General features: G+C 37.4%; 1 protein-coding gene across 3 annotated transcripts in view; it reads left to right on the forward strand.

The window, feature by feature from the left end:
* The window catches only part of SMOC2 (SPARC related modular calcium binding 2), a 140,796-nt gene that overhangs the window by 55,743 nt on the left and 64,788 nt on the right, over positions 1 to 20,265 (forward strand). For 2 of the 3 annotated variants that reach the window (XM_039569489.1, XM_039569490.1), the window contains exons 3-7: positions 1,963 to 2,069; positions 3,179 to 3,278; positions 10,907 to 10,954; positions 15,006 to 15,089; positions 15,855 to 15,929. In XM_039569489.1, coding sequence (XP_039425423.1) covers positions 1,963 to 2,069; positions 3,179 to 3,278; positions 10,907 to 10,954; positions 15,006 to 15,089; positions 15,855 to 15,929 — 414 coding nt within the window. The remainder of the gene's footprint in view (positions 1 to 1,962; positions 2,070 to 3,178; positions 3,279 to 10,906; positions 10,955 to 15,005; positions 15,090 to 15,854; positions 15,930 to 20,265) is intronic. The other variant, XM_039569491.1, reaches the window with a different exon arrangement.

The raw sequence follows: 20,265 nt of genomic DNA on the forward strand, positions 1-20,265 counted from the left end.
TTAAGTACTGTATAACCAAACCATGCTCAGAAGAATGCTTACGGCACCAAAGCTTGCTTAAAATGTTTCTTTTTTTTTTTTCCCCAAAAACTTTGGCAGTGCACACATTAACAGATTTTACCTGAGCTGCACAGTATGTTGGCTAAAATTCTCCCTTGGAGAAACAAACTATTAAAGTGCCATAGTACAAATTAATTCAGTTCCTTATTATTTCTCACCTTTCTGGATGCTTGAACTTTTCTGTCCCTTTCAGGTGTCATTGCATGTCTGTGAGTATCGCTCCTGAAACATAATACAATTAATGATGCTAAGACTGAAACATAGTTTTTCAAAGTGAAACTATTTGTGTTTGGGGCATATTAGCAACATGAACTCTCATAGTGCTCCTGTGAGAAGAGTAAAATAACGCCCAGAGCTAGTGCACACAAACCCAAGACCAGGAGGGACTTAGGAAGATTAGAGTTAAGGGGTTCCAATTTTGTTTTCAGAATGCAGATGCTGAGGACCAGTTTCTGTCCTCAGTACACTCCTACACTTCCTCATCAGATTGCCTAGGACTTGAAGGGATTTGTTAATGCTACTGTTGCCAGGTGAGTTGTCCAAAGCTCAGTGGAGGTGACAAGTGAAGGGTTTACCGTGTCAAAAGGAACTTCTGCCATTCCACCAAGTTTCCAGGATGGTTCTGTGAGTGTGTGTCTGGATCATACTGGCACAGAGAGGGCACTTGGGGGACTGGGAATTTAGATGTCTCACCTGTGTACTCCTAGGAATGCAAAACTCTCCCAAGTGCTGTTGCATCACTGTTCAGATTCTGTTCAATGTGCAGCTTGCATGGACTAGAGAGGCTGTCCCCATGCTTTCGCAGAATTGCGCAAGCATTACTGAATCACCGCAATACCCCTGTCTCACAGGTAATCACTGGACAGTTTTAGCCTTAAAATGGGATTAGCCGGTTTCTGTCAAACAGTCTTTAAACCAAACAGAGATCAGAAGCAGCAAATTTCTCTGCTTGTATGTTTGAAGTCATCCTAATTTCGATGTTACAGTCACATCTTGAAGTCATTAATACTAACTTAAGCTTTGTGGTTTTCTCATTTTCACTGAAATTCCTCAGCTCAAGCAGATTCTGAAGTTCTGATTCTGCATCAGCAACATGCTAAAATTTGTAGTGTAAAAGGTAAAACAGCTGATGTTATGTGTCTTTTTTCAGCCCTTGGCTGCCTAGCTGAAATGAAGCATGTGTAGTAGACAATATAGTTTATTAGACAATAGAAACTCCACTGAATTAAAGCTGACTGGTTTGCTAACTTGTCTTGGATGGAGACCAGTGCCAAGTAACAAAGGAGATGGTGTAAAAAACCTCACAGTGGAGAAAAAAGGAGGAGACTTGATGTGCCATGCTTAAATCATAAACTGTCATATTAAATTTTAGCACAATATGAATCCCAATAAGTCCCTGCACTGTACAGTATATTTAATTTTTTTTTATCAGCATGGTGGGACATCTGTAGTCACAGCTGAAGTTGCTGCCTAACTGCAGTAAGTAGGAAGTACAAGGCAGCTGTGCTCCTGCTGCCTCCTTTGGCTTTCCTGAAGCACTAAAAAGTTGTTGCTGCCACCAGCTCTGAAAGAGTATTGTGGGGTGCAGTGTGGCAGCTATTGCAGCGTTAAATTGAGAGGAAAAGCCCTGTTTGGGCTTCTGCTCTTTGGTGGCATTTGGAACAGAAAGGTTATTTCTCCAGGCATCTCTCCATTTCATTTCCCAGTTATGGATTATTGTCCAGAAATTATTGTCCTGCGTTGGTTTTCTTCCCTGAATTAATGCAAGTTGATCATACATTTTCACTTATTAAAATTCTGATTCTCTTTACATGAATCTCAGAGCTGTCTTTTTTATAATATAGATGATCACTTTTCTTTGATTAGCATCATCCAACTGACTTATCTTTTCCCTTTCTCTAGATGTTTCCAGATGTGTGGCTGAGAGGAAGTACACCCAAGAACAAGCTCGCAAAGAATTTCAACAAGTGTTTATCCCAGAATGCAATGATGATGGCACATATAGTCAGGTTGAAAATTTTTCATTCAGTGTCTTGCATGACTGGAAAGTCAGAGTACGTGTGTTTGAAAAGTGTGAAGAAGAGACAAATGCAATGAAGGGAAATGTAACTTCAAAATTAAATGTAATTTGTGCCAACACATCAGAAAAAATGGAAGGAAAATCTGCGTTATGTATGGAGTCCTTGTTCTCTTTTTCACAGTTGGCCAGCAAAGGAGCCAAACATTACTCCTGTTGGTGAATTACACTCCCTGTTCTTCTAGGATGAGGCAGCTGAGTCATTCTTGTAGCCCCCTGAATACTCATCAGATGGTAAAATGCTTGGAATTTGTGATCTGTTTGTGATTTGAACCAGAAATCTTACGACTGGAATCCATATCTTAAGTGCTAAAGCATGAATCATACAGAATCCTTCTGTATTCTCCGGTGAATTTCTTCACAAGCATTTGGTCTGAGACTAATTTACTTAGATCATGGAATTCAGAAGGAGCACAGTTAGAAGCTTATCCTGAGGTACATATTCCAGTCATGATCACCTTCTGCCACCTCTGTACTGCATTTCAGTTGTGGAGTTGTGCAGAAGACAATCTTTCTCTTTTTAAGCATGATGAAGGAAGTGATATTGGCCCTTAGAAAATATAATGAATTTGATTTCTGAGTGGAATTCCAAGAGCTTCCTTTCTGACAGCTTGGGATATGAATAATGCTGGCAGAAGCAGTCTGTCCTGCTCCTTCAGTGGGTGGAACAATATGTTCTCTATGTGGAAAAAAACTCAGGATTGCTTGTTTCTGGAACAGTTTATGTGTCCCAGAAGGAACTTCCTTGTGAGGTTTTTATGACACCTGCACCTCACTCATCTAAGACAGGGTGTAAACAACCACATATTTCAATAGTTTTCTTTTCCATTTGATTCTGAAGGACCTACCACGCTTCGCTTGAAATATGCTGTATGCTAAAAGATCATATATAGGACTGAGATGGGTCCATTGCAGTTTATTGTTCTAGGTTTTGTCAATATAGCTGGCTGGGTAAGTCTTTTGTGCTCATGTGTCGTGAATGCTGTGGGATAACAGGCATATGTCTGACAAGCTGCATGTGGTTCTTGTTGTTTCTGACAGGTTCAGTGCCACAGTTACACTGGATACTGCTGGTGTGTCACTCCCAATGGTCGTCCTATCAGTGGTACTGCTGTGGCACACAAAACTCCCCGCTGCCCAGGTAAATCTTGTTTGGCTGGCCAGGTTGTATGACAGGATGTCATGAACAGTGGAGTTTATCTGTGACATCTGATTAGACATAAGCAAAAGAAGTTTTCATTGGAAGAGTGGTTCAGCCCAGAAACAGGTGGTGGTGGGAGCTGTGGATTCCCTATCCTTGGAGTTTGGTAAAATTCAACTGGATGAGGCTCTGAGAAAGTTGGTCTAGCTTTTCATGTAGCTGTGCATAAAGTCTGAGGTCTCTGCCACCTTAAGGCTTCCTGTGATTCTAGGATTCATCTACTTTATTTGTACATTAATCTAGCTATTGAAGGTTTTCTGCAATGGTTCTTTATACCATATTTATGTGTCCATATATGAAACCAGGTGATTGAATTGCTGATATAGCAATTTATGTTGTAAACTCTCTTGCACATAAAGTCATTGCAAAAACATTTCAGAGGGATTTGCCTTTTTAGATAATTCAAATATTTAGAGTACAGGAAAAAACATAGAGGGAATGCCCATTTTTAACACAGCCCAGTGAAAAAACTCCCACAGCACATTCCATGAATGACCAAATCCAGAGTAGAAATAAGAATTAAAAAAAAGCATTAAGACAAAATGAAAAAATTGCCTGCAGAAATTAACTGGCAAATGAAACTCCCTTCCTTGCATGGTGCCTTTTGTCTTTCATCAGGACAATTAACAGGTCTTGGTTTTTAGGGATTTGCTTCTGACACTATTTCATTAACACTGATGATAAGTGTAAATCCCAAGTGTATGAACAGTTGTCAGAATTGCTGTTTATGCTCCTTGAGGTTGAGAGAATTGCACAGAACTATCTCTACAAATATTTGCACGCTCTATCTATTGCGTAACTATTTGTGCTGCAGCACCATTCTCCGTCAGAAAGTGGAAGAAATAGCTTTAAAAAGCCAATCCTGTATTGTGAATGAAGCTGAAAAAGAAAGTGGATCAGGGAATTTACCTGTCCTGATCTACTTCAATCATTCAAGCACAACATTGATATTTTTAATAAATAGATGGAGGAAGAAAGAGACTACTGAGAAAGTTTCAGCAAAGTTTATAGAAAGTTATGTTTATTTTTAAGGTCTTTCTAGTTAAAATGACTTCCAGAATCTTTCAATCATCTTGCCTGTAGGTGAACTTCATCCAGAAATAATACTCTTCAGAATATTCATTTTAATCCAGTCGGAAAAGTCACTGTGAAGCAAGACTCAATTGTGAAAAATAATATAAAATATTAAGAAACCTTAAAATAGAGGAAAATGTGCATTCATTTTCATTTCAGTGTAATTATCATTTATGACTGGTTTGCATCTTCAGAAGACACATGGATGTGTCTTCTTTAATTGTGGATGCGCCATCCCTGGAAATGTTCAAGGCCAGGCTGGATGGGGCTCTGAGCAACCTGATCTAGTGGAAGGCATCCCTGCCCATGGCAGGGGGTTTGGAATGAGATGAACTTTTAAGTCCCTTGCAAACCATTCTGTGATTCTATGATGCTATGGCTAGGACAGCACTTTCATACTTCAGTGTAATTTTGAGTAGAGATGTTTTCACATCCATAGCCAGGGCTTCTCTGAGAGTTCACCTTTGTTTCTTTCTCTGAAAAATCCATTTTTAGCTTGATCCCAGACTTTCACTGACATCGGTAATAAAAGGGTTATGCTGGGGCTGAAAGTTCAATAAATAATTGAACAGGTTGTCAGACGTCTCATAACAGATGGCACTATTTTGGCTCAAAATGTTGTTGAATTACTTGCTATATTTTCACTTTTTGTATTTGTACTGGTATTATTGAGGAGCAGCTGCAATGTAGTTCCCAGATAATTAATCGATTAATATGAGAATTATTCAATATCTCTACAGGAACCTAACCCTAGTTCCTCTCAAAGGTATGTTCATGTGCCTAGCAGATAAACTGCCAGACTGCTTCAGCTCTATTTTGGAGGGGTGGGAAGGGAAGTTATTTTCGCAGAAATGTTAAGGTGAAGGTCATAGTAGCACTCAAATTGAATTTAGTAGCTCGGAGATAAATAAACTGCTCCAGAGCACAGGTGAGTATGCACAGTCTTATTTTGATCCATGGAAAGATTGTGGGTAATTTTTCAGTTTTTATGAGACCCTGTGGGATTATCTCTGCGCATTTCATCCCCTGCTTGTATCAGTATTCTCATGTTTTACTGTTCACCACTTATCCTTTGTCCCTCAGGAAAGAAGTCCAGCTACAGCAGACTTTGGAAGTAAGACTTGAAATGCTAGGGGATTTTGCAGTGGTATTGGCTAAGGACTCAGTTTTGAGAGATCTGGAGAAACATTCTCATTCAACAGAGAAGACAGCTACAGATTTTCTCAGAAAGTTATGGGGTATAATAAGGCAAAATCTTAGTTCGTATATTGCAAAATGAAAGTCTGGTGCACAACTGCACTCTTCTCCCATTTCTCAATATATATTCAAAATTGCCATCTGTTTAGGATAATGGAGTTGGTTTTTTTTTCCTCACAAGACTGTTGATGTTTTCCAGATCACTATTGATTCCCTTCTGTACATTTTTATTTGGTATGACTATGCACAGGAATTGTAATCAAAACTTTAATGGGTCAACTGAAGTTGCATGGATGTACTCCTGTTTTAACTAGTATTACAGAGATGCCATTTCTGCCAATACTGTTGTCCCTTGTCAGTGCAATACACTGTGTCTTCCTAGCCTTGATGCAGGAACTGCCTTGCTATTTTTGATATGCAGGCAGATCTCCTGCAGTGGTGGCATCCTGACATGTTTCATTATTTTCGCTTGCTTCTATGTATTCTGCAGGCTGGATGCTATATATATTTCAAAGATATTTATGCTAATTTCTCAGTTTGCCTGTACCATACCTTTTTCTCCCAAGATCACTTTTGCCATGTTTTTCCTTTAGAGGAAAATGTGTACAGACAATCAAGATGCTTTTGTAATGATTTTCTCATAGGTAATGTGCTACCATGGAATGTATGAAAATTTCTTGTTTTAATGAAAATGTTCGGTTAATTTTCAGTTCTAGGTTAGTTTTTCAGTAACTTCAGATAAGGTTCAAATACATGTTTAATCAACTGTGCTATTTTGAAATTATGGGATAATTTATTGCTTTTCATTTTCTCCCAGTGGAACTACCTTTGGTGAGTGCCCAGAAATAAGAAAGAAGAACATGGCAGTCTGGAAGAACTTGAATTTTAATAGAGGAAATATGGAGCAGAATTTAGGATGGGCAGTTACGAGTTTGGTTTACTGATTCCAGCCCTTATCCATGCTTCTCATTTACTGTGTGATACTGGATATGTGAGGCAACCTCTACAGTTCCCTAACTGTTAATGTTGGTTAGCTGAATAACATGGTGTTTCCTAAAGTTATCACAGGTCCCGTGTATAAGTGGAAAAGTGTTCCATGTATATTTTTAACCCATGAACAATAGCTGCCTGAGCCATTCTTTGCTCATTGAGTTGTTCTTGTTGCTCTTATTTAAGCTGCCTTTTGTGCAAATGTGGAAGGATGAAGGTCATTAAAAAGCAGCATTAGAAAATGTGGAGCTTTCCAACTGTTTTATGTGAACCTTTGCTTTAATTACTGTATCTTTACCTGAAAGAGGCTTTTCTTCCATCCTTTTCAGTTTTTCCCACGTCAACATTTGGTACTGCTAAGACACACATGATAAATCTCAAAATGCTGTTCCACTCCATGAAAATAGTCTTCACTATTTCAGGAGCAATGGTGAGAGGGGCAGTAAATTAAACACGTTCCCATGATGGCATTAAAAAGAAAGCTCCTTAAAAATGATGAATGTCTCCCAGTACTTTCACTAAAGAACACCAGACATAAAAAAAGACATTTTTACAACACTCCCTCTCTGTTATCAGCGCTTCAGGGGACTACAGAAATTCCATAGGCAGGGAGTCCTGAGAAATGGGGCAGAAGTTGAGAAGCAGGTGTTAAATTATCATTGGAAAATACGGTGTTTGCCTATTGTAGGGGTTTGTTTATGCCCTATTAAATATGCTGGGCTCCTGCCAGTGAGATTGCAGAGGTATGGAGACATGTTTTATTCTCCTGTGAAGTAGTTTTTCTACCTTTTGATTAAGATGCCATGATCATCTTTTATGACCAAAATACAAGTACCTTTAGAAATTCAGAACTCTTCCAGTATAGTATTATATAATATATATTTGGGAAGGCAATGAAATTTTTAAATTTACATTAAATTGTTTTTGTTAGCTGGAGAAAAATATCCATATCACTGAGATATTTTGTCCTCTTACATAGTACTTTTCCTATATATACATAGTCAGACACAACCATAGGTGAGACAGGAATAGCAGGGGGAGTTTAACTTTCTTGATGTCTGCATTCAGTGATTACATACCAAATATTTTTTAGCAGGAGTTCAGAAATCACTATCTAAACTAGATAATAATATATTTTTACCTTCTCTTTTAAAGCCCAGTCCCATATGATCCTAACTATAGAAAATGGATACGCTAAAATCACAAACCACAAAACTCACATCACATTCCCTTGGAAGTTTTATTGTGCCTCAGATGCTGTTAGAGTGAAATTGAATGGAACTGTGGGGTTTGCAATAAACTAAGGCATTAATATGTCTGCCTTTAAAAAAACAAGTTCACCAGAATCATAAATAGATAGATGGCTAAGCAAGTGTACAAGCTTGAATGGTACTAAATTCTTCCTGTTAAAGTAATGCTGCTGAATCTAGTACCCCTCCTTGTCCTCCATCATTCCATAAGGATGTATTTTATGTGGTGATTTGGTTGCTTACAAAGTACTGAAAACTTGGAAGCCAATTGCACTGCCTAACTTTTAGACAAGTTATAATTGCTGGTTTTGTTTCTTGCCTAGCTGAAAATGTGGGGATTCATCTTGATATTGAAGACACAATTTCCTAAAAACTTGCAAATGCAACTTCCTATCTCCATTTAAGCTAGAAGTGCTTCTACCTTAAATATACTCAGAAAATGATAGAAAAAAAGATACAAACTCAATAACTCCTTACCTCTAATTTAGAGACAACAGGAAAAGTTTCTGCTGCATAAATTGAAAATTTCAGGTGGAACTATATGAAGGGCACAGGTTTTCCTTTATATAAAATTCTGTGAATATTTTTGTTGACTTCCTAAGACTATTTAAAAAATTGTTAGCCTAGTAAACCTAATTTTCATAGAATTCATCTAATTTCTTACTGAAATTAGATTCAGTATGATAAAGTTAGTTTTCAGTACTAGTAAATGTCACTCTCTTCCTCCCTCCATTAATTTTCCATGAAAATTTAGGGTAAAAAAAAAAAGTCAAATTCAATTCTCCCTGTATAATTCTGTAATTCTCACAATTTCTCATATAGATTAAGTGATGTGAATGCATCTGGAAAGATATTTCTGCTTTCAGTTTAAGATGTGGAATATTATATAAATTTCAATGTGTTAAATTACTTATGTATAAACTGAGTTCAATTTATAATAATACTTCAAATGTACATAGAGAGACAATGCTGGTGCCAAACAGGAGCAGAGTGGGTATCAGTGGCAGTTCATCACACACATTCCCCATGCTGAGACATCATTTCTACTTACAAATGAAAAATCTGTTTAAAATGCTTGTGTGACTGAGAGTCAGGTCTAAAATATCTGGATTTGCAAGAAAATTATAATTACAAGCCTGTGCATCAAAATGAAATTCAGAAACTACAGAGTTAATAGTAACTGGATGAAATTTGAGGAAAGATTGGATCACTGGTATTTAGTACAATTAGAAAAACCTGTAATTTTGTATGTAGTACTTCTGAACACTGGAACATCTTATTTGAGTTCAAGCTGAGCCTTTTATCATATGCAAGCCAAGCACCAAAAACTCAGATCTTCTGGCTTCAGCATAAATACAAAATCTGCCTCCTCTTCAGACTGAACAACATGGATTAGTATTGGAGTCTATTTAGAGCAAGCTATCCCAAACATCCTTGGATATAATTTCTACAGTGATAGCAACTTTATTTTTCCTGCCTGAATTAATACTGACGCATCACTAAGTTTATTGAATTTCTGGTGACTCAAAGATAACATAATAAAAGTACACTACAATACACTATAGCCATAAAAGGAAACTAGTCTAAACAAGGGTATTTCTAATATGGATATATAAAGCTGTAATATGGATATATAAAGCTGTATTAAGAACTGCCTCCATCAGTAGGTTACCAGCTTGGCTGCACTGCCATGTATTCTTTTATGGAGGCTTTAAAATCAGCAGGATTGATTTGTAATGTTAGGCATCTTCCCACTGGCAGACTCTTTGTCTAAACTTCCTGCTGAAGTAACCATCAGTTCAGTGTGGTAAGCAAGGCCTGTGATTTAGTGGGTTCTCTCATTTAAATTGTCCTTTTAGAACCCAATTATTGTGCTCCAAGGTTTGGGTTTTCTTTAGTGTGTTTTAAACACAGTGAAAGTAGTTGTTCCAGGGGAATAAATTAAGAAAATTAAGGCAGCTAAATTATTTCACACACATACATCAGTCAGATGCGTGGTTTTGGTTGTTTTTTTCATTATAGCAGGTGTATGTAAGAAGAGACTATGTGGTAAGAATTGAGACTTCATGCTTTTAAATTTTGGTCACTCCATGTGGCTCTTCAGAGAGAAAAATACCACTTTTAAAGGTGATTTTTAATGCAGCAGAGACAGATAAATTGTTAAAAAGTGGCTACTAATTAGAATCATAAAAAATAAAAATGGATGTAATGACACATAAGCAAGAAATAAGGAAGGATTTCTATTTTAAACCCTAAGGACAATTGCCTCCTTGAAAAACTACTGAGAAAACTAGTGAATTCTCCATTTCTTGATGGCTTGAAAGCAAGGCTGGATTCTGGGTTGGGTTGGAATCCAGGCTGGAAGAATAAGCTGTAAAAACCCATCTCTTGTAATCTTCCTGACTCCCTTCTCACGTCTGCTGTCTCTTCTCCCAAGGGCCGCAGCTCTGGGGATGTGTCGTGAGCCCAGCTCAGGCTCAGAATAAGGCTCTATGTTCCTGCCACCCCCCAGCACACAATCCGTTTCCCACACCAGCGTAGGGTTTCCACAAGGCTTTGTGTGAAGCCTTTAGACCAGAAAAGGGACAGTTTTTATTCTGGGCCAGGTCTGGGGTAGAGGCTGAAAAAGCCCCACAGAGCAGCTGAGGTGTGAGGGCAAGACTGAGCAGAGGGAGGGAGCTGCCCTGTACAAGGGACCACGAGGGAGTGATGCGCCTTCCTGCTGAACCTGTCCTTGCTGGGACAGTGGGAAAGGGAAAGGGAAAGGGTGATCCTGCAGCACGTGAGCATGTTCTTGCACTTGTGCCTGTGTAGTGTTTAATGCCACCTCTTCTTCAGGTCCTGGATCCACTGTCAGTGGAGTCTGACCGTGTATGGGTTGCACACAAATGCAGAAGTCAGGCAAATCTAAAACCTATGGTTTGCCAAGGAAGAATTTGCTGGTATTTATTGCTGTAATATACACAAACGAATTGTTAAAGCTGAACTGTATTTCTTAAATAGCATATTAGAAGTGAAAATAGTATTTTTCTGGTTAATTCCTTTTTCCAATTGCAGGTTCAGTGAGTGAGAAGCTGCCACAACGAGAAGGTGCAGGCAAAACAGGTAAATATCTTAGCTGGCCTTTAAATAGAAGCTAAAATAGCTGTGGGAGACACTACTGTGGTTTTCCATATATTTAAATTATCAATATAAATTTGTGTTGTATTATAGCTGCATATGTAATATATATGCATGCATACATGTTGCTGATTTTATGCTTGCATTGTAGGCATTTAGTAAACTTATAAGTATAAACATCTATATATGTATGCATGTATTTATATATATGCATGTATGCATAGACACTATTTTTCTAGTCTCAGTCCTACAGAATTTGCAATTCAATGCTGTTTGGAAGAGAACTTTCATTCCCAAATCCATACTCTGAAATATATTCCCATATTTTTTGCTTCTTCTGGAGGAGAGATTATTCTGTCTATTTGATAAAGACATCATTCTACAGTCCCAAAATCTTAGGAACTGGAGTTCTCACTTTATTTCCATAACAATCATAACAATCAGTGCTTGAGTCATCTTGGACCCAGAACTTTGCTTTATATTGTGATTAATTTATCTGATGGCTTATATTTATGGCCAGAAGATTGTTGTTGTTTGATATAGATCATGATGTATATCTTTTTGGCAGGACAAAATCTGATGTGAATACAACATAGCTGGTTGATTTAAATGAGTGAGATGTCTGTGCTCTAAACAACACTAAAGCTTACACTCACCAAACACTTAAAAGAACTTTAGATTCAGCTGAAGAAAACATACTGAATATTTCTGTCAGTTATACTGATAATTTTAAAGAAGTTGCTCATTTTTGTTCTAGTGTTAATGCCTATCTGTTTGGAGCACTGTAAATATAATTGAATTTTTTTTACAGGAGCTTTTGCAGTATTGTAATAAATTAACATTTAAACAAACTATAGTTCTGTTAGGCTAAAAGAATCAGTATTTCTTTAAGGCTAATAATTACAAAGTACTGAAAAATTGTTCCTTCATGTATTTCCAGACAAATTGTGGGTTCCACTAACCTTAGGTTGCTCATTTGCTTCAGGTCTGGACTTTCATTTTCAGCTTTGAACGGAACAAAGTATCCCGTATATACAACTTGTCTGGAATCCTTTATTTTTGTTTGTGCCTGTGGCAGCTGAGCTACTGAACCCTGAATGAACAGTCATAGAACAAGGAAATGAGCACAGTTTATCAAATCTCCCTTTTTACCACGTATATTTGTGTCTCAAGTGACATGATTGCATTTTACTCATTCCCTGTTTTTATTCTCCAGCACAAGCCTGCAGCCTGAAAGGCTTCTGACCTGGTTCCCAGGTGGTCCCTGCTTCTTCTCAAATGCTGCTGTCTTTCTCTCCTCACCCTTCTTCCAGATGGTCACTGCCTTATGCTTTAAATAAAGTAATGTTATCAGAGACATCCCAAATTCTTTAGAGACTGTCACACAGTAGAGACCAGGATATATGTCTATCTGAGTTAAGGAGCTGTGCTTCAGCTTCACAGCCAGTGTAGTAAAACATATTTTGTAGCTCAGCTTGCAAGGGCACAGCAGTATTTTTTGAAACAACCATAACACTCTCTGCTCCTCTCTCCTCTGCATGTTCCTGTGGACTAACCAGGAGTGTCTGCCCATATTGTAGCCCAGCAAGCTTAGGCTGGTTCACAGTGTTCTCAGTGCTCCAGAGACTGTGCTTCAGACCTTCAAGGTGTGGTCTTGAGGACTCTACTCAAGAGACAGCATAAACTTGAGACAGTCTCCCCTTCCAAGGTGCCTCATAGATATGGATCTGGTGAGCCATATCTGTTGTAGTTGTGCAACTTTCTTTCTCTGGGTATTCCAATACTGAAAGAAAATTTCCAGCTGCAGATATTGGAGATCAGGGGCTTTGTTTGCATGTTTTTAAATTTAAACATTAAACTGAGTAGAAATGAAGCTTAAAAGATATTCCCTTAAGTATATTCTCTGGCCCCACAGTTCTCTCCTCTATCCAAGGAAAATACTTAGACTCTGAAAAGCACAGGTGTCAGAGTTGGGATCACATCCCTTTTTTCTGATTCTTAGCTGACTGCAGGACTGTGTTCTTGGTAACTGAACCCTGACAGCAAACAGAATTTAAACAGGTTTGTGTTTAAATATATACATATTTATATGTATATAATATATGTATATATATATACATACTGGTATGTATGTGCCAGACAGGAAGAATTGTGCCATTAGTCTGTGAGATATCTAATTCATATAAATCATTAAACATATGTTGTATTACAGCAAGAACACCACCACCAAAATTGTTTTAAATGCTGCATGAACAAAGTTCAGGAGGCTAATTTTGATTGAGATGATTATTGCTGAAGTTGCAGCATTATGCTGAATTTCAGGTAATTACATAAGATTAACTGTGTCACAAACCAAAACTGTGTACCAAAAGATGATTAGAAAAGTGTCATTTAAATACAAACCCAAGTTTCTGGCTTGGATCTTGGTAATACCCTCCTCCCATAAGTTGCCTTCTAAAATTCTGGGTTTTCTGAATCACATATTGATCGATGATTTAAATATATGTCTTGATTTTCAGTGCACTAGGATACTTGATGGCCTCTCTGAAATTAATCAGTGGTCTTATTCCACCACCCAGAGGACACCACAGAAATGCCAGCAAAACTAATGAGGAGTGACAGTCTTTCATAGCATTGGAGCAAAGAATCCTGCCATTGTGTGGAAATGAAGAATGAGCACTCTTAAATCTCCTTATGCCTTGGTTAGATAATTTTGCATTGAAAATATGCTCCCGTTGCTGCTGCTTTGGTTTTGTGAAAAGCATAGAGGTCACTATGCTGTGGCTGGAAATTTGGGTTTACCTGCTGTCAATATCTACTTGCTATCTGTTTTTGCTGTGACCTAGACTGTGACCTTTAGAGGCAAAGGTCAGAGTGACCCCAAAACCTCTGCATGATTTAAAGACAACTCAGACTTAAAAAAGCCCCCAAACAGTGATGGTGACAGCAAAGAGAAAAGGAGGCTCTTCTGAATTGCAGTAGCAAGAAGAAAAGGAAAGAGATAGTGTGTTAGCCTAAAAGCTGCTGCTCACTGTTACCCAGGTAAGGCTACATGCCAGAAGCAGCTTCTCAGTTACCTCTGATTCTGTCTTCCACGAAAATGCCAGGAAAACGATCTGGAAACTATTTTGGTCTGAGATACAATTGTGAAACTGCAAGAAATAGTAATAAAACCTTTGCATGGAAGATGCTGTTTACTGCGGTACACCTTGGTCTTGGAGTTAGCTCCATGCTGCAGGAAACAGCAATGACTGGAAAATATGTACTGGTATGGTCTCCTGAGTCATATTTACCCCACATCTGCAATAGTTTTAAATAAAAACTGTAATAAAGTAAAGAAAGATCTTTGGTACCACTCTTTTTAGCAAAAGCTGATTTAAAAAATTTTTTATGTTCAGTTTTTCTTTTCCAGCGCTACGTCCACTGTGTTTTACTGAACCTAAAATGACTCACATCTTCTTGTCATTTCTGTAATTTTCCCTCCCTCTTTTCTTGCAGTAATCGTTGGTAGTGGATGGGTGGAGAATGCTGACCAGAGGATAACAGTTATGCAAACAATATTCTGGCTATATAATCTGTGAATCTTACTTAAAAAAATTAACTTGATTCTTAAATAGATCCTGCTGTGCTGAAAAATACCTTTGATTATAAGGTGTCTGCAGCCACACTTTCTCTCCAGACTGTTTTTGCTTTCACAGGTCTCACTTCTTCCATACATTTATCTAATTATTTCGTTAGAAATTCTGATTTTTCAGTTATAATATCTAGGTATCAATGTGTAGCATTAGAAAAGAAGAATTCCACTCCAGAGAGCAACTTGATCACTTCATGCATCACCAAAGACCATGCAATAAATTCATCATCCATAACCTCAAACCCCATCCATTTATAAAACATTGTCTGTATAAGTAATATATCTGTGCTGTGTAGTGTCTTTAAAGAATGTTTAAATTGTTGTTTGCTGGCCGGGGCTATGTGCAAATCATTATTTTCAATCATGTATGTACACTTATTTAGCTTACTCTCATAATTGTAGTCTCCTTGCAAATCTTTTCCATTCTGAATTCAGATGATGCCTCAGCTCCCGCGCTGGAGACTCAGCCTCAAGGTGATGAAGAAGGTGAGCAAATTTAACAGTGTGGCATTAAACTGTGGAGTTACGGACTGTATTCCACAATATCAAATGCTATCTTAAGAGTATCTACAACTGCTGGTGTAGTTGCAAGAAATTTCAAGCATCTGTATTTTTTCAGGAACAACAAAGACAATGAACACAATAGGCAGTGAATTTTGTGTGATAATCTTGAGATGAGACTCTACCTGTGGAGACCAGCATGAACAATTTTAATTGTCGCTACTGAGGGCAGGCACAGGATTTAAACTTGAGCCAAACTGCAGATTAAAATTCTATGTTCAAATAAACAAGTCAAAGGGTAAATTCTATCCTCAGCAGAATGACTAGCAATATCACCCTTAAGGCTGATGTTTTGTGAGGATTATTTGCCTTTGGAGAAATTAATTGCTCATTAAATAAGCAACAATAGTCCTATGTTGTGGCTTCCTTATCACCCGCCTCTCATCTTGCAGAATCTGATCTGCAGCCATTACATATTTTGAGTCCAGACTAGGAGATTTTTATTCTAACTAAGCCTAATTTTAGTCTAAAATTATTTCTTTCAACCTTCTGTGCAAATAGGACAAGGAAAGGACTATTCATACCTTTGCTTGAGTAATGGTCTTGACTGCCCTGATACAAACCAGTGTGCCCTTTTTTTTTTTTTAGATCCGTTTCTTTAAAACTAGCCACTTGCTATTTTGTTGCTAATAACTTGTAGAAATGTTAACATTTATAAAGTATTTTCTGTTGCCTTTTCTTTTTTTCCAGATATAGCTTCTCGTTATCCTACCTTATGGACTGAGCAAGTAAAGAGTAGACAGAACAAAACCAATAAAAGCACAGGTAAGAAACTTAGGTTATCCTTACTTTGCAAAACTCCTGTGAAGATACGCATGAACCATTTTAATAACCATCATGCTTCCACTCTCGTTGTATGAGAGTACCTTAATGATCTGTGTGGTGATGATTTACTAAGCTCATGCATCATATGTTCCTTTTATAGAGAAGTATTTTTGGCCAGGCTTTACCTGGCTAAAATGATATCCACTAAAGTCTCTGGCTCACATTAATTTGCAGTTGCTAGTGGGTCAGACATTTATTTTTTACATGCTTTTTAATTCTTTTTCTCTTTGTTATCTGAATTTTTTTGGGTGATATGTAGCAAGAAGGCACTTGTAAAATAGCAGTGTCAGTTACATTTGTTCGGTGGTAAATCTTAGGAGGCAAACCTGAAAAGAAGCAAACCCCCACCAGAAGCCAGTTGTCAGCAGGAATTGCAAAGACAGTGTTACCTGCTTTTTGCTACATCAGTCACCTGTTATTTACAAACTGATCATCAGTTTGGTGTGAATTAATTATGTTTCTTTTTTAAAATAATTGTGGAATTCTGGCTTTACTTATTTTCATCACTGTTTAGAATTGAGCTTTTCAAACCTGGACTAGAAATGTCAGGTGAATGTCCTAAGACTGAAGTCTCTATAGTATTCAGATAAATTCAGCGCTTTGGTGGATTATAAATTTTGATGGCTTTCTCATTGTTCCATTCTTTCAGTGGGATAAACTTTAGAGAGTCTTCCTGGCTTCTATTTCTCTGGAAAAATGTTGAGTTTGAAAGAAAACATTAATGATGCAGGCTGTGATTCAATAAATCACCCCAAACCACAGTTCAAATCCAGTAGAAATCGAGGTTATGCTTTACATTAAGTACTGTGCTTAAGTATTTTACTGAATTGAGGCCCAAAAGGATTTAGAAAAGGCAAACGATCATCATAAGAAAGAAAACAAGACACTAAAAGGTTTAAAGATTCCTTTATACAAGCTATTTTTAACATCAATGCTATAATTCGTAATACTTTATTTCTCTCCTTGATTCTCCAGTAAGCACTTAAGGGAAGGAACTTAAACAGTGAAGACAAGAGTTTGAAGCAAATACTTTTCGTGCTGGAGATTTAATTTGTCATTCTTTTAGTCAGTGTAGGCAAGAGCAGAATTCCTTTGGGATTTCTGTTGCATAAAATATGTGTACAGAAATTTGTCACTTTTAGGAGTGTTTGTTTAATTTTTACAGTGCTAGAGACTAAAGCAAGGCTTGTTGAGCTTGCAGTGTAGTTGCTGGAAGCCAAAGCTCCAACACACACACACACACACACAGACACACACACACACACAGACAGAACAAAAATGTGGGTTTCTTTCCGGGAACTGGTAACCTTCAGTCTCTTTAAAGACGTATTTACAAGAAAAGAGGAACCAGAAGCATAGTTTACCTGTCTTGTGACTGCTAGCTCATCATCAAAAGCATGATTGTGTTAGATTTGCTAACAACAGGACTTGCTCACGACTGTGGTGCCATACCCAGGCTAGCAGAAGTACATCAGGAGGCACTGTGTAGCCAACCTTGCTTTAAACTGAAGCTATATCTGATGTGCCAGAATGGCATATTCAATCAAGGTGATTCCAGGTGCTAAAAACAGTGTCCTCACCAATTGTGGTAGGCAGGTTTTTAAGGTCTTGAAAAAAATAGGTAAGATTTTTCCCTTATTACCTCTCAGAGTGATGCCAAGGCTTTGGGGAACATCCACAGAGAATTAACTCTGTTATGTGTACAGAACAGGAAAGATCTTGCCAACAAATCTAGTGGATTGTAAACTAACCACCTTCCCACTTCCAGGCTTCAATATAGAGGATAAATATATATGTCTTCTTTACTCAGCTTAATAAAATCTGATTCAGACTTGGTCATGCAAATGCCAGAAAGCTTATTGTAAAGTATTTGTCTGAGTAAAATGAGGAAAATTTATCTCGGCATAGGAACTGTGTTTATAAAGCAAAACATGAAGCCAAATTTATTCATGATGGGCTAAATTTTCCTTTGTTTTTCCACAGTAATCCTAGTGCTCTCAAAGAAATTATTGCAGTGCAAATAACGCTATCATCTAGCCCTGCCTATAGAACAAAACTAAGAAGAAAAACACCCTAAAAATTTCAGGCAAAATACAAATATCCTATTTAAAAGCTTACTATTTTAGTCTGTAGTGCTTTTTTTCGCCCTAGTTCTTACCTGAATATATGTTCTAATACATCATGATCAACATGTCATCTAGAAACTTGTCTTGACGTGAGAAATCAATCTCCTTAGGAGAAAGTTTTTGTGAGTTAAGGCCGCAAATGAATACATTAAATTTTTTGTACCCATCATGAAGTGGTTTGCTTTTACTATTCTGCAAATGACCTGCCAGTTAGAATTAGCCAGTAAAATTAACATAAACTTTTAGGTTTTAGAAGATAGAAAATAATGGCTCAGGAAATTCTAGTTTATATTAGTTCTCCAGTGCCTTCATTTGACTGAGTGAGCCTAAATTAATTTAGCATGGAGTAATGTCATTTGCAAGGCTCACAGATGCAAGGCATGAAATTAGTGGATTATATATCCATGTTCTATAATGCCTTCTATTGTAGATTCTTTTTGTTGGCTCAGAGAAATAGGCCTTTGCTGTTCACTTAAGGCATTTGTGGAGTGGTATTTCACCTATAAGTTTTTGAGGACAAAATTTTACTCCCAGCAAAAATGCCATCAACATTGGATCATGTTACAATAGCTCTATTTAGAGTGGTTGCTTAGAGTAGAAACATCTCCAATTTAGCTTTTTTTGTGCATTGAAGGTGATTTTCAAGATACTTTTTCTTTCCATACTTAGAATAGAGCATTCATTTAATTGCTAAAATTGTTTCTGCTGAGGTGCTTTATGTATATGTCATAGTGTGTTTGCAAATATTTTGTGAATACCCCCACACTCCTCATTTTTTTCTCCATTTCACAGAAAATGTTGTGGATTTGCCATATCAGGTTGACACAAATAAGAATTTTACCAACAGCTGTAGAAAATAAACAGAAAACACTGAAAAAGGGACTGCGTGGGTTCAGATAAAGACATCAAAATGAAGCAGCCTACACTGCTGTGTGTCTGTGAACGCAGTGTCTGAATTCCTGCTGTAGTTTGTGGTGCTATAATCAGTGCAGTCAGTGGAGCCTGGAGAGCCACCCAGCTCATTGTACAGCCCCCAGCACTGTGAAGCTGACTGGGTAACTGGAGCTCACTGGGCTAGTTTAGATCTGTAGGTGATATTAAGCTGACTGTGCTTTATATGAACTTAATCCCACACCAGTATCAGTAGGAAATCCAGGTACTACTCTTTTAGAGCTTTAGTATTTTGTAAAGACCAGAGGACAGAAGGTTTTATACCTTGAAGAAACTGGATATTTTGGACTATGTTCTTAGCAATTGCCTGTTACTGTCACTTTGGGGCTCAGTGCAACTTTAATGTGAGTGGAGAAGACAGTGCAGATACTTTCCCATCACCTAACAGGGAAAATGCAGTCCCCTGAGGAGAGCTCAGGCTGGACTGTAAATCTCTTAGGTTCTCCTTGCTATAGCTGCTCTATCAGCAGTTTGTATCCCTGTGGGATTCTCGGGAACAAAGTGTGATATTTTTCAGAGGTTGTATGCCGTTTTTTGAGTTTGAGTATAGACAAAGTGTAGTTTGATCCTTTTCACAATGCCCAGTGAAGCTTCTAAATTCTTTAGTTAGCATGAATTTGAGAGTCATTATTTTCTTATAGTCTATTTTGTGAGCACTTTCATGAAAAACAAATAGGGTGAGTTTAACTGATCATATTTTTAATGTTCAAAAAGTTTCTTAAACTACTCAGTAATTTCTCAGTAGAATCTGTACACCACAGAATAAACCATACTTAGTGTAAAATTTCATTAATTTTGCAAATACAGGAAAGAAAAAGTCATACATAACCTGTCATATACTTACATAGGTACTTAAGGACCTTGGAGATTCTGGTGATAACATAATTCAAGATAAAAAAAAAGATCGAGTATTGTTCTAGTGGCCAAAATACAGCACAGTTTCACCTATTTACTGTTCAGTTCTATTTTCTTACTATACTACTGTATTCTTTCTCCTAAAATATGTAAGAGTATGACATTCTTAGTTCTAATGATCTGTATGTTCATTGATCATATATTTACTGATTGTGTATTTAATAAGCATTGTAAAGGGGTTGTAAAATTAGTGTTTGTTATGTTGATAATCCACTATGACCAGAAAAATAGAAGAAATTGTTGCCTTTCTTTGTTGACCCAATAGTTTGCATTTCATCTGAATC

Source organism: Corvus cornix, chromosome 3 (assembly GCF_000738735.6).
Source record: "Corvus cornix cornix isolate S_Up_H32 chromosome 3, ASM73873v5, whole genome shotgun sequence".
NCBI lineage: Eukaryota > Metazoa > Chordata > Aves > Passeriformes > Corvidae > Corvus > Corvus cornix.